Consider the following 16,170-nt stretch of genomic DNA (forward strand, 5'->3'; position numbering starts at 1 on the left):
ATATTTCTTTTATTGAGATCAAAAGGCTGAAACTAATAAGAATTTTCACTGTTGAATAAATAACATTTTTCTTATCAATTAATGAATGAATTGCTCTATAAAATGTCAGTTTACTGTCTTAAAAGAGAAGAGAAACATTATTCATGTTTAAGGAGCTGGTATTAGATCATTTTCTCTGAACAAAAAAATAATCCCGACTCAATCAATTGATAATTTAATGACAGGAGAACTAATCGATTACCCGTTGCAGCGCCTACATTTCGTCTTTTCTGCCCGTTGCAATAGACGGAACGTACACCTGCAAATCAGGACAACTCTCCCCCAATAAAGAAAAAGACTCCTTCTGCATCCACCGCTTTGGAGTCGGCGGGTTTATTCGAGGCAACATCTGCAGGTACACAAAGTATTACACATAGATAACAACGTGAGCTCACAGCAGGTGTGAGTGATCGAAGCTGTGAACGAGGGAACAGGAAGTGTGAATGTTAAACGCTTGTCCTGGTTCCAGTCAAGGCTTCCTGTGGTTTTCTGCTCCTCCCTTCCAGGTGCCAGCAGAGACTTCAGCATGCTGCTTGCAAAGTTTGCTGAAGTGTTCAGGTACGTCGATCCGGAGTCACATGATCCACCTGAGTATTTAGTGTTCCTTATCCATCTAACTAAGTATTTAGTGTTCCTTTTCCACCTAACTAAGTATTTAGTGTTCCTTATCCATCTAACTAAGTATTTAGTGTTCCTTATCCACCTAACTAAGTATTTAGTGTTCCTTATCCACCTAACTAAGCACCTAACTAAGTATTTAGTGTTCCTTATCCATCTAACTAAGTATTTAGTGTTCCTTATCCACCTAACTAAGTATTTAGTGTTCCTTATCCATCTAACTAAGTATTTAGTGTTCCTTATCCACTAAGTATTTAGTGTTCCTTATCCACCTAACTAAGTATTTAGTGTTCCTTATCCACCTAACTAAGCACCTAACTAAGTATTTAGTGTTCCTTATCCATCTAACTAAGTATTTAGTGTTCCTTATCCACCTAACTAAGTATTTAGTGTTCCTTATCCATCTAACTAAGTATTTAGTGTTCCTTATCCACCTAACTAAGTATTTAGTGTTTCTTATCCACCTAACTAAGTATTTAGTGTTTATTATCCACCTAACTAAGTATTTAGTGTTCCTTATCCACCTAACTAAGTATTTAGTGTTCCTTATCCACCTAACTAAGTATTTGATGTTCTTTATTAAACCTAACTAAGTATTCAGTGTTCCTTATCCACCTAACTAAGTATGTAATGTTCTTTATTCACCTAACTAAGTATTTAATGTTCTTTATTCACCTAACTAAGTATGTCATGTTCTTTATTCACCTAACTAAGTATTTAATGTTCTTTATTCACCTAACTAAATATTCAATGTTCCTTATCCACCTAACTAAGTATTTAATGTTCTTTATCCACCTAACTAAGTATTTGATGTTCTTTATTAAACCTAACTAAGTATTCAGTGTTCCTTATTCACCTAACTAAGTATGTAATGTTCTTTATTAACATAACTAAGTATTTAATGTTCTTTATTAACATAACTAAGTATTTAATGTTCTTTATTCACCTAAGTATGTAATGTTCTTTATTAACATAACTAAGTATTTAATGTTCTTTATTAAACCTAACTAAGTATTCAGTGTTCCTTATCCACCTAACTAAGTATTTGATGTTCTTTATTAAACCTAACTAAGTATTCAATGTTCCTTATCCACCTAACTAAGTATTTAATGTTCTTTATTCACCTAACTAAGTATGTAATGTTCTTTATTAACATAACTAAGTATTTAATGTGTGCATATAGTGTAAATGGTGGACACGTGATGTTCTTCATAGTGAGCGAGCTGCAGCAGACACGTCCCAGATGAAGGAGCTTGAGGGCATTTTGACCGAAGCTCAAAACCTGGAGTCGTATCTGAAGGAGAAGAAGAAGCATCTGAGGGAAACTTTGTCTCTGATCTCTGAGCGACTGCTCGGTTAAACCGGCTGCGTGGACGGGTAACCAGGTAACTAGGTACCTTGGTAACTAGGTAACAGGTACCTTGGTAACTAGGTAACCAGGTACCTTGGTAACTAGGTAACCAGATAACCAAGCAACTAGGTAACCAGGTACCTTGGTAACCAGATAACCAAGCAACCAGGTACCTTGGTAACTAGGTAACCAGGTACCTTGGTAACTAGGTAACCAGGTACCTTGGTAACCAGATAACCAAGCAACCAGGTACCTTGGTAACCAGATAACCAAGCAACCAGGTATCTTGGTAACTAGGTAACAGGTACCTTGGTAACCAGGTAACCAGATAACCAGGTAACTAGGTAGCCAGCCACAACTGTGAGTTTTGACTGAAACACTTTTCTTTATTAAATAGTGTATTTCTTGTTCTGCAGTTCATGCCGTAGTCATATTAACTAATGAGAGACACTAATATATGCTGTTATGAGTTTCAGTAAAAACTCAATTGTAATTGAGTATTTGTCACTTTTGACTGTTTATACAAAGTCTTTGTGTGAAAATAATTAAAGTAAGACAAACTTTTAAATGTTGTCATTGTTGATAGCTGCACGCCCACAACATGAGAAAAACAACAAGAGGGACTTTAAAATAAAGGTTAAGGGTTCCCGCGTCTCGTTTCACGCGACCTTTTCTACAGGTAAAAAGACAAATGGCAATATTTACAACCTGTAATATTGGAGTCGTGTTTTGGGAATTATTTTGTTCAGTGACTGGAATCTCCAGTTTCTATGGAAATATGTATTCCAATTACATTATTTGGAATACACTGGAAAGTTTATTTGCATACATATATATATATATATATATATATATACACTATACACACACATACATATATATATATATATTCACACAGACAAACAGTATATATATACACGCACATAGACTGGATGTTTAATTCAAGTTCTCTTTATTTATATGTTTCATGCATGCATGTACATTTCCAAGTTCTTCATTTCCACAGCCCTCATCTCTAATATGCATTTGAACTTAAATGCTTAAAGCAACGTTTTAAAAGTATCCAAAAGAACAATGTACATATACTTCACTTCAATAATATAGTTACAATATTAATAAACTCTTTTAAATTCAACACATCTGAACAAACTATACTTTTGCTTGGGATTCCCCCGTTTACGCCGTGGCATTGAACGCGCCGTGGAAGCCGTAGGGGATGTTGACGGGCACCGCCGCTCGGCCCAGCTCCTCAAACGTCTTGGCATCCAAGACCAGCAGGAACGTACTCTTGTCCTGGAAAAGAGACGAAAAGTTCAAAGCTTTCCACCTGGAACCTCTTGACATCATCGAGTGTATCTGTTGTGGGTTTATAGAGTAGTTTGGAAAAAAGATGTACCATAAATATGGCACACTTCAAAATCCAGTTTGAAGGGTGCCACGATTTAAACATACGATGTTTGTCAATTTAAAAGATAATTTTGCTTGTTGAGAAAGTCTCAGTTTAGTTGTTTGAAACCCGGCTAGCTAACATGCTAGCTGGCTAGCTAACGTAGCTATGTTCCAAATATAATAACGTTATCGTACCTGAAGAACGAACAAGACCCGTTGTTTTTGCGTGAGGACATCCTGCTACGGAACCCACGGCGGCATCGTCGCTTCGCTTACGACACTTTTCGGTTAGCATTCTAATTACGTGTTTTTTTACGACTTTTGAAATGCGACATTCTCGCCGGGGGGAAAAAAAAAGTGTCTTTTGAACACGACAAACTATGACACGTGTCTTTCATGGGACATAACAAAATATGTATTTCTCGCCATCGATTACCGCTACGTACTTTCTCGAAATGAAGGCGGTCCAGCAGGGAAAGGGGGCGGGGCTTGTGATTAAAAGCCATGTCTAAACGTGTAATGTTGCCGTTGCAAAATGAGAACTAGATTTTTTTGGCTGAGCGGGACCGACCTTATTGGGTGTGATGACTATAGACATGACGACGCCATCGTCCTCCTCCGTGGCACCAGGGGCCGGTACGAAGACCGGCTCAGAGGGATAAAGACCGGCTTCTTCCCACACCTGTGAGAAAACAGGAATGTTAACAATCATATAAAAGTGTTTGATGCACGTCTATTATAATTATAATCTCCCTCCCACAACACTCGACTAAATGTATTCTGTAACGTATCGGGGTGGGGGTGAATAAATCCAACTCACCTTCATGCGTTTCCCGTTGAGGTCCATCTTGATCAGCGTGTCTCCTACAAGATGTCTGAAGCCGCAGCCGTAGAAGTAGCGGTAGCGGTGGGTGTTGTACTTGCCGTAGTTGATCTGAGGGAACTCCAGACCTCCGTACTGGTGCAGATCCTCTCCGTGGAGGTCCTCGTGGGTACAGAAGACCTGTACGGAGAGAAAAAGAAGCATCGTGGTTTACGGCAAATTAAATTATAGGTCATTTAAAATAAGACCAAAAAGGTTGAGAAGACATACGTTTCCCATCTTTGGTAATTCCAACAATTAAATAGATATAAATGTGAAAAAACATGATGTCATATATGTGTGAATGCATGCTGGCTGCCTACCTTCTCTTTCTTAATTCTTATAGAAGTGGCCGTGCTGCCGGGCGGGTTCAGGTTCTTGCCGTAGGGAGTCTCTTGGTCCACATTTAGAGGCAGAACGAAACGGCGTGGGAAGACTCTGCACATGGTGTTGTACACCTGATGGATAAATAGGAAATACATTTTCAGCCTCAACAAACCAACGAGAAACCAAAACACTCCACTTGAGGAGGAACTCAACCGTCAACACCAATATTTATGGTTATTTAGTCGCGTTGTTGATGGATTCTGGTCCTATTCTTGACATTTTAGAGTCAACTGTTGGAGGCATCTTTTGCTCCATATAATAAAGCTTCAGCCAAACACTCAGCGTAGGAAGCACATTGCTATCGCCACATAATCCAAATTCTTCATATTTTCCACAGAAAATATGGAAAGAAAGGTTTGTGCCGTGGTTGTCAAGCTAACGACCGGGTCCGTCTATCTTGACCTGCTCACGTTGATACTCTGGTTGCTTTAAATTACACAAACGTTTGGACAAACTGTGGGAGCACAGATTGTACAACGTGTAAGTTATAAGCTAACGGCGGAGCGCGTATATGCTGCAGGCCCGTTAGAGGGAAGCTAAGCTAACCCTGCTAGGACACGAGGCTACTCCACTACCCAGCATGCTCCTTGCTGTCTGAAAGCAGCGGCAGGTCGGTGACCGTTGAGCCCAGGTCTTCACAGAGATCTGGATCCGTTGTGGTCTAGGATCAAGCTGCACTTGAATTTCATCCTTGAATCCTTCCCCGAACCCTGCTCACCTCGTCGAGGTCTTCTCCGGACTTGCGCAGGTTCTGGATGTTGTAGTTGTTGATCGCCACACCGTCGTCCGACGCGCACATGTCTAGGACCAAGAATCCGTCCTCCTCGTACGCGTTTATCTGGTGGAAAGTGGACAGCGCCCTGGCGATGTACTTCAGGGAGCTCACCTGAACACAGAGGGGAGGCGACGTCAGAACGAAGGTTCAGAACGAAGGTTCAGAACGAAGGTTCAGAACGAAGGTTCAGAACGAAGGTTCAGAACGAAGGTTCAGAACGAAGGTTCAGAACGAAGGTTCGGCACGAGGCGCGGTGAACGGACTGGAGGGCCGGGCCGCCTCGGGAGACTCACCACTCCGGTCTGCTTGTGGATCAGGTGGAAGATGGTGTTGAGCTTGGGGTCCCAGTGTAAGCCATTGCTGATGCTCTTCCCCCTCAGCTTTCCCGTCACGATCTTCAGCAGGTCCATCTTGATGGGCTGCTCGATGAACACCACGTAGTTCTCGGACATCGCTGCGAAAGGAGTCAGAAGATTATACTTATTTTAGTCCAATTGTGAGGAAGTGGAACCAACACATAGCTCCCTCAAAATATGTTGACAACAAGCAAACATTGTGAAATATTTCATAGTCAAAAACAAGAAAACCAAGATGTGGCGATATGATTTCTTTTCCAATATTTTGACATTTCATCGGTGAAATGGTTAATTGATCAAATAATAATTGGCCCATTCATTTGAATGGAAAACAACGCCATTTGCAGCCCTCAGCATTTCTTGACATTGGACAATATCAAGATTAACATAGTTTATGGAGAATACTTTTTGTTATGGCCATTATTTTGCACCCCAAAAAAATTAAATCAATGGTCCTCTTCAAGGGCATATATAGCAAGAACCAAGGTCATTGAATAAGAGGGTATCTCAAGGCAATTGCATTTTGTAGGATGCAATTTAATCACTTTTTAAGCGGTACTTTTGATCATTTTGATTTAAGTTATCTCAGGATTGCCGTAACTGAATGGATTCAGATGCCTAGCCCACTTAGTAGGGTCAGTATACTTATCAAACATATCGAAACCAGTGCGTCCTCACAGGAAGTCAAACCTAACTTCCCTAAACGGTTCGAGGAGTTTTAACTCTGCTCACCGAAGCTGTGGTAGTAGGACGGTTTGCTCTTGTCCACCGAGGGGATCGAACACAGCACCGCGGCTCCCTCCAGGGTTTCCTCGGCGGACGTCTTGGTCGGCGGCACTCGGATGATGTTGTAGCTCGCTCCTGTGGGGAAAGAAGCATCCTCGGTTCTGTACCCTGAAGGCAACACGCGAAACGCTTGAGTCGGCGTGTTGTCCCGGTGCAGTACCTTTGGCGTTGTAGGAGTTCCCCATGTTGTACGTGGTGCCATCCGGCTCGGTATGAGGGTGGGCGGTCGCCCCGTTCACCGCAATGAATTTGCTCCAGTCCACCTGATGGGTGCAAGTACAGACTCGGTCAACTCTTTACCTCCACGTTGTGGTTTTATCCAGCAGCTCATCGCACAACGACACCCACAATGTTCCCGTCCGTCACGCGTAACTACGGCAACCGATTGTGTGTCTGCAGCTTTCACACACCTTCGCCGTGGTCTCCAGGGTCTCGGGGTCCACCTTGTGCATGACGTTGGTCTCCGTGCTGACGTAGTAATCACCTTTGTAGGTCACGAAGCTCACATTGGCGTTATCTGTGGACTCTAGAGGGAGGGGGGGGGGGGGGGTCAACCACAACAATAACTCAGCAAAACGCATTTGGTCAAATTAAAGCAAATATTTTCTTGGAATGTTGACCCAGCATAAACACATATATCCGAACTACCGAATATATAAAATAATTTATAAATAATAAAATAACAATAATTCTCTTTTTCTTCCTTTTCTTTTTTTTAAAAACTAATCAGGAAATCAACGGACACATTTGGTCAAATTAAACAGCAAATATTTTTCTTGGAATGTTGACCGAGAATAAACACAAAAATATATTAATTAAATAGAATATTTATAATAATAGTAAAATAGTGGAAATGACTCACTTGGCAGTTCAAACCTGGACAGGAAGCGCTGGAAGAAGTTCTTGCAGGGGTCCGGCACGTTGATGGTGCCGAACTCCGACACCGCGATGCGGTTGTGCTGCTGGTTGGCCTTGAAGCTGTCGCTGGACAGGAAGCGGCTCTTGTAAGTCACCCGTCCGCTGCATATTTTGAACTGGTGCAGGAGCGCCATGCCGTCAAACCAGTGGTTGAACCTGACGACGAGGAGGGAAGGGGAGGAGTCAGCGTTTGTGTCGCTGCCTGTGCTTTTAAAATAAAAAGCATCAAGAAGATTCTCACCTCTGGTTTCCGATCTCGAACTTGCCGGGCCCGTTTCTCAGGAAGCTTCCGTTGATCCACTCCGGGATGGTGCCGGTGATGGTGGTGCCGATGGGCTCGGGGGTGTCCTCCACCGAGCACACGATCTTCTCGATGCACGGCAGGCCGTGCACATCCGTGAAGCGGTTGATGTGGTTCCTTGACTTGGATTTCTCGAGATCTACGGGAGAGAACAATAACAACAACAACAAAAAGTCATATTTTCAGAATAAAAGCCTCGATTAGGAGTTTAAATGTTCTGCAGATCCAAGCGTTTACCTCGGGGATGCTTCGGGGTACGTGTGATGTCCATGGCTGCAGCTTGGTGTCTCTGAGCTTGTTGCCCTCCTCCAGCACCGGCTCAGCTTTATTCTGCCCTCCCGCCTGTGACACGCCCCCTTCCCCACAGGATAAGTCCGCCAGCAGGCCACGATTTCACACTTACATAAGAATCTGCAAAACAGAAGTCTTGTTTCACCAGATAAAACAAGTGGTAACTTATTCACAGAGACAATCACTTGTCCTGACCCTAAACTTAAGTGTTTGTACTTATTTTAACGCCCAACCATGAAGTTGTTCCTAACTTTAGTTCAGTTTTGTCGTGCCATCCCGACATATGAAAGACAACAAACTAGAAAAAAGATGGACATTTATTATTTTGAAAGCTTCCGTGTAAACAAATCACCAGATTAAAACGTTGGTGACTATTTCACAAAACCGCCTTGAGACTCCTCTCAACCATTTCTCATTCAGCCACTTGTTTACATGTTAGATCTTTAAATTCACCAGAGGGGTATTCACTGATGCAGAACCACATCTCTCAAACACAGAGCTTATTTCAGGCTTGGAAGCAAAAACACATTGGCATGACAAAATGCTGACTCATTCCTGGCTTTTAGGACTTGTAGGACTTATTCCTGGCTTTAGGATGATTATTAGAACCAGTGTTGTCTTTATTTCTGCTTAGAACCATCTGATGGACATCTGTATATTCATTCCATGAATATAAAGTAATGAAACTGAATTTTATTGTTTTCTGTCTCCATCGCGAGCCGGCGTGAACGTCTTTGGTTGTTTGAGAAGTTTATCTCACATTTGTGATCGGCTTCAGAGAAAAGTACTCTTTTGTCACCCGTCAAGACTTAAATGTGCATGTAGCACCAGCTTCAGGAAGCCGGAGGAAAGCAAAGCATCATGGGAGTAAAAAAGAAGAAGTTTTTATCTGGTCCTGAACCTCAGTTTGGTAATCCTGGTCCTCTATAGCACTGGTTCTCAAATGGGGGTACGTGTACCCCTGGGAATACATGAAGGCACTCCAGGGGGTACGTGAATAAAAAAAATCTATTTAAAATTAGCATCGATTAAAAAATCCTTTAGAAATAGTTATTTAATACAATATAAGTGTAAGTTCATAAACTGAATTTTATAAAAGCGCTGGTTAAGGGGTACTTGGCTGAAAAATGTTTTCACATGGGGGTACGTCCCCGAAAAAAGGTTGAGAACCACCGATCTATAGACCGCCATCAGTAAACACACAACACTAAAAGCAAAAAGTTAAAGACAACATGAAGAAAATATATATATATACAGTGTATAAAAACAAATCAACTAATTGCATTGTGACGACCACATCATTCTCATTCAGTGATCAGGAAGTCCTTAATCCTGTTGCAATACAAATTAAATCAAAAGAACTCGTTAATCACTGCATAATCTATATGAGCAATTTAGATACCTCTGCCAACCAGACCTGCCTGTCTGCGTCCTTTGACCTGGCCTTGTACTTCCAATGAACTGGTCCACCTCCCAGTGCCCCCACAGGAACCAAAACAGCCCCGCTTTATGGGGACATACAGAGGACAGAGCAAAGGCTCATTCAGAGCCACATGAAGACAGAAAGGCACAATCTAATCCAGGAATAGACGTTAGATAGAAGATAAAAACAAGTTGTTTACTTCTCTTGACATTTCAGACACACTTGATAATCCGGGTGCAAATTATATTAACATGGTCATTTTTTAATTCATGCATTATATTATCATGAGTCATTACTTCAAATAACTGTGAGGAACTTTCATTTTGTATTGGTTCTGGCACCCCCTGTGGACTAAAGTGGTAGTGTTGGTTCTGGTGCCCCCTGTGGACTAAAGTGGTAGTGTTGGTTCTGGTGCCCCCTGTGGACTAAAGTGGTAGTGTTGGTTCTGACGCCCCCTGTGGACTAAAGTGGTAGTGTTGGTTCTGGTGCCCCCTGTGGACTAAAGTGGTAATGTTGGTTCTGACGCCCCCTGTGGACTAAAGTGGTAGTGTTGGTTCTGGTGCCCCCTGTGGACTAAAGTGGTAGTGTTGGTTCTGGCGCCCCCTGTGGACTAAAGTGGTAGTGTTGGTTCTGGCGCCCCCTGTGGACTAAAGTGGTAGTGTTGGTTCTGGTGCCCCCTGTGGACTAAAGTGGTAGTGTTGGTTCTGGTGCCCCCTGTGGACTAAAGTGGTAGTGTTGGTTCTGGTGCCCCCTGTGGACTAAAGTGGTAGTGTTGGTTCTGGTGCCCCCTGTGGACTAAAGTGGTAGTGTTGGTTCTGGTGCCCCCTGTGGACTAAAGTGGTAGTGTCTCTGAGCATCAGGGTCCCTTTAGAAAACTTAATTTTACTGCAGCAGGGTCTGCCCCTCTCAGTCCTGGTTCTGGTTCTCCCGTGCCCCCCTTCCCCCCAGCGGGTCCAGCAATACGTCCTGGGTCTCCAGCAGTTTGGTGTCGGCTCCTGGAGGAGGAGGAGCTCCGACTGCAGGTGAAGATCTGGGTCTGGGTCTGTCCACGGTCGACTGTTCTTGTTCCGGAACACCTTGTTCTGGAACACCGCTCGTATTAAAGCCGATTTAGTCGCACCGCGTTTACTCTACTGAATTGTGGCGATAAAAGAAAAGAACTTGTGATTCCGTTTTGACCGTAGAAATTCCCTCTTTGCTGAAAGGGGAACAAGAGTATCTTGTTGCCGTTGAATGAAAGCTATTTTTTTAAGTTATTTTGGACGTCTGATACGGCAACAACATTCACAATCGCCTCATTGTTTATTTAATTAATTATTTTCTATTTCCCGAGTCCTTGAGTAAATCGTTGGCTCGAGATGTTCCGTACAGAATTAGCGTCTTTATGTCAAGCTTTATGCTAATATGAAGTGATCTCCTTGATCCAATGTAATGTGGGGGCGCGGCGTTTGATTCTGCAGACCACATGTTGAATTGGTCTCGGCGAGACATTTGTGGACGCACCGCTTGGTTTGGTCGGTCAGGTAACCATGGCATCAACAACAAAAAATGACACCACTTTCTTAGTGGGACTTTCCTGGCTACATAAAGGATAAATAAAAGTCAATGTTCCATATTTCATACACAAACATGAGCCTGGAATGTAATTTTAAATCATTATACGGTGCTTCTTGGGCCGTTTAATTTCCTGAAACAAGACGTGTAAAGCGGAAAATAGAGGGAAAGGCCCGGCACCTCTCATCCCATAATAAACGGGAGGAAGGCCTCTGGGCTTCGCTCCACAAAGACCCACTCACACAGACATCAGGAGAAAGGGACGTAAACTCTGTGACTTTGTGGGTCCAAAGCACACGGTAATAATAACAGAATATCTCTGTTTAATAAAAATGATGAAATACTGAGTTGTGTTTAATAAAGATGATGAAACACTGCTCCTCCGTGAATTGCCACCTTAACGTGGTGGAGGAATTTGAGAGGCTCAGTGATCCTGGAGATCTTGGAGTCGGTCGTCCTGGACATGGCGCCGCCTGCCGACTCCATAGTTCTCCTGGGAGACTTCAACGCTCACGTGGGCAATGACAGAGAAACCTGGCTTGGGGTGATTGGGAGGAACGGCTTGCCGATCTGAACCCGAGTGATGTCTTGCTATTTGACTTCTGTGCTAGCCACGGTTTGTCCATAACGAACACCATGTTGGAGCATAAGGTGACTCATAAGTGTACCTGGTACCAGAACACCTGAAGCCGGAGATCAATGATCGTATCATCTGATCTGCGGCCGTATGTCTTGGACACTCGGGTGAAGAGAGGAGCAGAGCTGTCAATTGATCACCACCTGGTGTTGAGTTGGATCAGATGTCGGGGAGCCGGCTAGAAAGACCTGTTCCTGTCAGGGAGGTCTTCAACTCCCACCTCCAGAAGAACTTCTCACACATCCCGAGGGAGGTTGGGGAAAGGAATCCGAGTGGACCTTGTTCAAAGCTTCTATTGTTGTCACTAACATTTTATATTTCCTCTACAGCTGTATTTAAATTATACAATCTGTTCTTCCAGTGAATATTATGAACAATGTGCGACAGTAAAACACTTTAACCCATAATTTATTAGAAGCAAGCTACACCGATTTAACGTTTTCCGGTTGTAAAATGTAAAAATATCAACAATAATAAAAAATATATATATATAATTAATTAATTACAGTAAGTTGTGCAACATTACATAGTTCTGTCAGAGCAACGTGCCATTGTTAGCATAACAAAAAAACAACTTGAATCTACAGCCTTACATTGCACTTTTATTTTGGGGAATATGCGTTCATTGGAAGGGATTTTACAGGCTTTTTTGCCAAATAAAAATACAATAGAGGTTAGACGGGTATATTTCGAACAAAAGTCATGAAAAAAAGGAGTAAATATAAGTATTAAATAAATATGGTTCAGTTCAGAATAAATTAAAAGAGTAGACAGCACCCGGGGAGGAAAGAGAGTCGGTCCCTCCGAAGAGAAGTGCTCGAAGTAACCAGAGAGATAAACCAGTGCAGCCGGTCTAGTGGGAAACTGGCTTCATGATCATGACTCATGCGTCTGCTCAGAATCCTGCTGCTTTGTCTCCTAGTGGATCTTCATATTGGTCGTACAGACACCAATGCGGTTTTGATCTTGGTCTCTAACTCTCGACTGAAAGTAACCGAGCTTCCCAAAATATCCACATTCTGGATCTCTGTCGTCCTCTTATGTTCAATTTTTAAGGTGACTCATAAGTGTACCTGGTACCAGAACACCTGAAGCCGGAGATCAATGATCGACTTTGTGATCGTACCATCTGATCTGCGGCCGTATGTCTTGGACACTCGGGTGAAGAGAGGAGCAGAGCTGTGAACTGATCACCACCTGGTGTTGAGTTGGATCAGATGTCGGGGAGCCGGCTAGAAAGACCTGTTCCTGTCAGGGAGGTCTTCAACTCCCACCTCCAGAAGAACTTCTCACACATCCTGAGGGAGGCTGGGGACAAGGAATCCGAGTGGACCTTGTTCAAAGCCTCTATTGTGGACGCGGCCGCTAGGATCTTAGGTCGTAAAGCTCATCGGTGCCTGTCGTCGTGGCAACCTGAGAACCCGGTGGTGGACACCGGGTTCTCGGGTGGCTCAGTCGGACTAACACAAAGCGATGTCCGCGTGCACTCTGGTGAAATGGCCCGATGAGGCCCATGCCGATTCGCTCGAACGGGACCTCCATTAATGGCAGAGGACGCAAAGGCGCCCTCGGAATGGCCGGGTGGTTTACCAATTGACACTCCGGGCAGGAAAATCATTTCCAGGCAGCTTTTCGGCACCAGCAACTGAGTGTTTTCCTCTCCTGTCTGAGTGTCACGGCTCACTCTGTACAGTCTGTCCCTAATCAATGAAAAGTGTGGATATGACTGTGCGCAGTCATATCCACAGACTGATATCCATCAGGGCGCACCAGCTGATCATCAATTCGTATCACTTGGTCAAAGGCTGAGCGTAGAGTATCGTCCCGAGACTGCTCGAGTGTAAAATCTTCCATGGAGTGGAACTCGGGAGCCGGTGGAGTCTCCACGGGAGGCTCCGCCGGTTCCCCCTCTCCGTCTGCAGTGTCGGATGACCTCGCGTCGCCGCTGAACACAGCGCAGATATCGCATGTCCCTGTCGGCCGTGAACGCACCCCCTGCAGCCTGTCCCATTAATTTATCAAACCCCGGCCAATCTGTTCCCAAGATTAGTGGGTGCGTAAGGTGGGAGCTAACCGCGACCTTTACACTATGCTTTCTTCCCATGTATCTAATTTCCGCTGACACCATAGGATACTCGTGAACGTCCCCATGCACACAACGAAATTTCACCCACAATGCCTCCATCAATGCCCCCGGGTCGAACCAGGCTCTGGTGGATCATAGACTGCGTACAGGCCACCATCGCTTGATGTGTACCCCCCTGGATTCTTACCGGAACACGGTATGTCGCTCCTGGACCGGGTGAGGGTGTTGGAGAGCCGGCAACCCGGATCACCTGGCCCACTTCCATCAGCGGACACTCCCTCCGGACGTGTCCGGGCTGCCCGCACCTCCAACACTCCTGCCCTGATGTTTGAGGGACCCCCCCTGTGGGTTGCGAAGGGTGCCGACAATTGCTGGGGTCGGAGAATCGGGGGACCGAGTGAGGGGCGCCGACCGCGGGGCCGGTGTGGGCCGCTGTCCCCCTGACCGCCGGGATAAACCGCCAGGTGGTCCTCCGCCAGAGTGATGGCGGCCTCCAGCGACGTACTTAGTTAGGTTTAATAAAGATGATGAAATACTTAGTTAGGTTTAATAAAGATGATGAAATACTTAGTTAGGTTTAGTAAAGATGATGAAATACTTAGTTAGGTTTAGTAAAGATGATGAAATACTTAGTTAGGTTTAATAAAGATGATGAAATACTTAGTTAGGTTTAGTAAAGATGATGAAATACTTAGTTAGGTTTAATAAAGATGATGAAATACTTAGTTAGGTTTAATAAAGATGATGAAATACTTAGTTAGGTTTAGTAAAGATGATGAAATACTTAGTTAGGTTTAATAAAGATGATGAAATACTTAGTTAGGTTTAGTAAAGATGATGAAATAGTTAGGTTTAATAAAGATGATGAAATACTTAGTTAGGTTTAATAAAGATGATGAAATACTTAGTTAGGTTTAGTAAAGATGATGAAATACTTAGTTAGGTTTAATAAAGATGATGAAATACTTAGTTAGGTTTAATAAAGATGATGAAATACTTAGTTAGGTTTAGTAAAGATGATGAAATACTTAGTTGGCACTCTGATATTCTTGAATGAAGAGTGCCTTACAAATAGAATGCATTATTATTAGTTAATTATTAGTGATGAAATACTTAGTTAGGTTTAATAAAGATGAGGAAACTCATAAAACTCTTCACCATGAAGTTGTTTTATGAAACGTGATGAAACGTCTTTGAGTCTTTGAGTCTTGGAGTCTTGGAGTCTTGGAGTCGTGACCCACTCCGTGTGTCTTTCTCTCTCGTGACCAGAGTTTAACGCTGTTCGAGCCCTTCAGATAAAATAGAATCGGTTTCATGATGAGGACGTTTTTTCTCTCGGCTGATATAAACATATTTCATATCGATGCAAAGTCGTCATCTTTAATACAAACACCGAAGCTTTAGCTCTCATTCGGTGTTAAAATCTACTGCGACTGATTATTCTCTAGATTGTAAAACATATTTTAAACGTAATTTAAATTACCTTTAACTCGTTGCTATTGTCTCCTATTTTGCAACGACGTCCGTATTATTTCTTTTACACTCGATAATTGATATATTTATTGTTCATATGCGTTCATATTTTAATTTTATTGTCACTTTCTGTTCTTCTGTTGAAACCTTTAATGAAACTCTGGCACAAGAGTTATATTTTATCTTACATTATGTATGTTTTATCTTATCTTGAGTTAATTCAGCCACCTGTTCGCGCTGTGCGAGCTCAAACACGGATTACAAACAACGGATTACAGATTACAAACAATGGATTACAGATTACAAACAACGGATTACAAACAATGAGACTTCAAATAGAGAGGAAATACATGAATAAGAAATTACAGAAATAAACTGTATGAAAAAATACAGTTTATGTCCTTAATTATATATTAATATTAAGCAGATATTCTCTGCTTCATCCTCAGCTCGCGGTCGCCCTCTGGTGGCAAAAATGCGCCATTAAAAAAAAAGAAATTACCATAAAACAACTGGTTTCAAATGAAAAAGTAATTTTATGTGTACACTTTAGCCCACGCGCACAAAAAAGCAAGAAAAAGAAGAAGGAAATGAAACGGGAATAGCGCTCTTCTGTTGGACTTCTTTCACTTTCACTTCCGCGTTGTGCCGGATTAGGAAACGCGCGTGCGTGTGCGCGCCCGTCCTTTTCAAACCTCTGCGCGTAGTTTCCCACCAGAGCAAATCACGACTGGAGTCCAGAACCCGTCTGTCAGAGAACCAGGTGACACACACGGTGCTGCTGTTGTTGTTGTTGTTGTTGTTGTTTAGAAGTACTTCATAGACTTAGAGAAGCGGGGCCGAGGGAACAATGACATCTTGTTTCGTGTGTTTCCCCGTTTGAAGGCGAGCTGAAGACCGACAGTGAACCCGCACCTTCACTGG

General features: G+C 43.0%; 1 protein-coding gene across 1 annotated transcript; it reads right to left on the reverse strand.

Annotated features, from left to right (window-relative positions):
- Positions 1-3,184: 3,184 nt before the first annotated feature.
- On the reverse strand, positions 3,185-7,768 carry bco2b (beta-carotene oxygenase 2b). The gene is made up of 11 exons (XM_034548034.1): positions 7,723-7,768; positions 7,426-7,637; positions 6,974-7,089; positions 6,724-6,826; positions 6,510-6,638; positions 5,715-5,875; positions 5,365-5,532; positions 4,583-4,717; positions 4,218-4,400; positions 3,969-4,079; positions 3,185-3,301 (listed from the first exon to the last, which is right to left on the reverse strand). The coding sequence occupies exons 2-11, from the start codon at positions 7,613-7,615 to the stop codon at positions 3,185-3,187; spliced, it is 1,413 nt and encodes a 470-aa protein (XP_034403925.1). The 5' UTR covers positions 7,616-7,637; positions 7,723-7,768.
- Positions 7,769-16,170: the final 8,402 nt, after the last annotated feature.

Source organism: Cyclopterus lumpus, chromosome 13, assembly GCF_009769545.1.
Source record: "Cyclopterus lumpus isolate fCycLum1 chromosome 13, fCycLum1.pri, whole genome shotgun sequence".
NCBI classification, from domain to species: Eukaryota; Metazoa; Chordata; class Actinopteri; order Perciformes; family Cyclopteridae; genus Cyclopterus; species Cyclopterus lumpus.

Excerpts from the sequence above, each read along its gene's own strand:
- bco2b (XM_034548034.1), bottom strand. The coding sequence starts at position 7,615 with ATGGCGCTCCTGCACCAGTTCAAAATATGCAGCGGACGGGTGACTTAC. Across the intron at positions 4,080-4,217 it reads TCAACGGGAAACGCATGAAG|GTGTGGGAAGAAGCCGGTCT; the intron begins GTGAGTTGGATT and ends GTTTTCTCACAG. Across the intron at positions 3,302-3,968 it reads TAGTCATCACACCCAATAAG|GACAAGAGTACGTTCCTGCT; the intron begins GTCGGTCCCGCT and ends TCTCTTTTCCAG.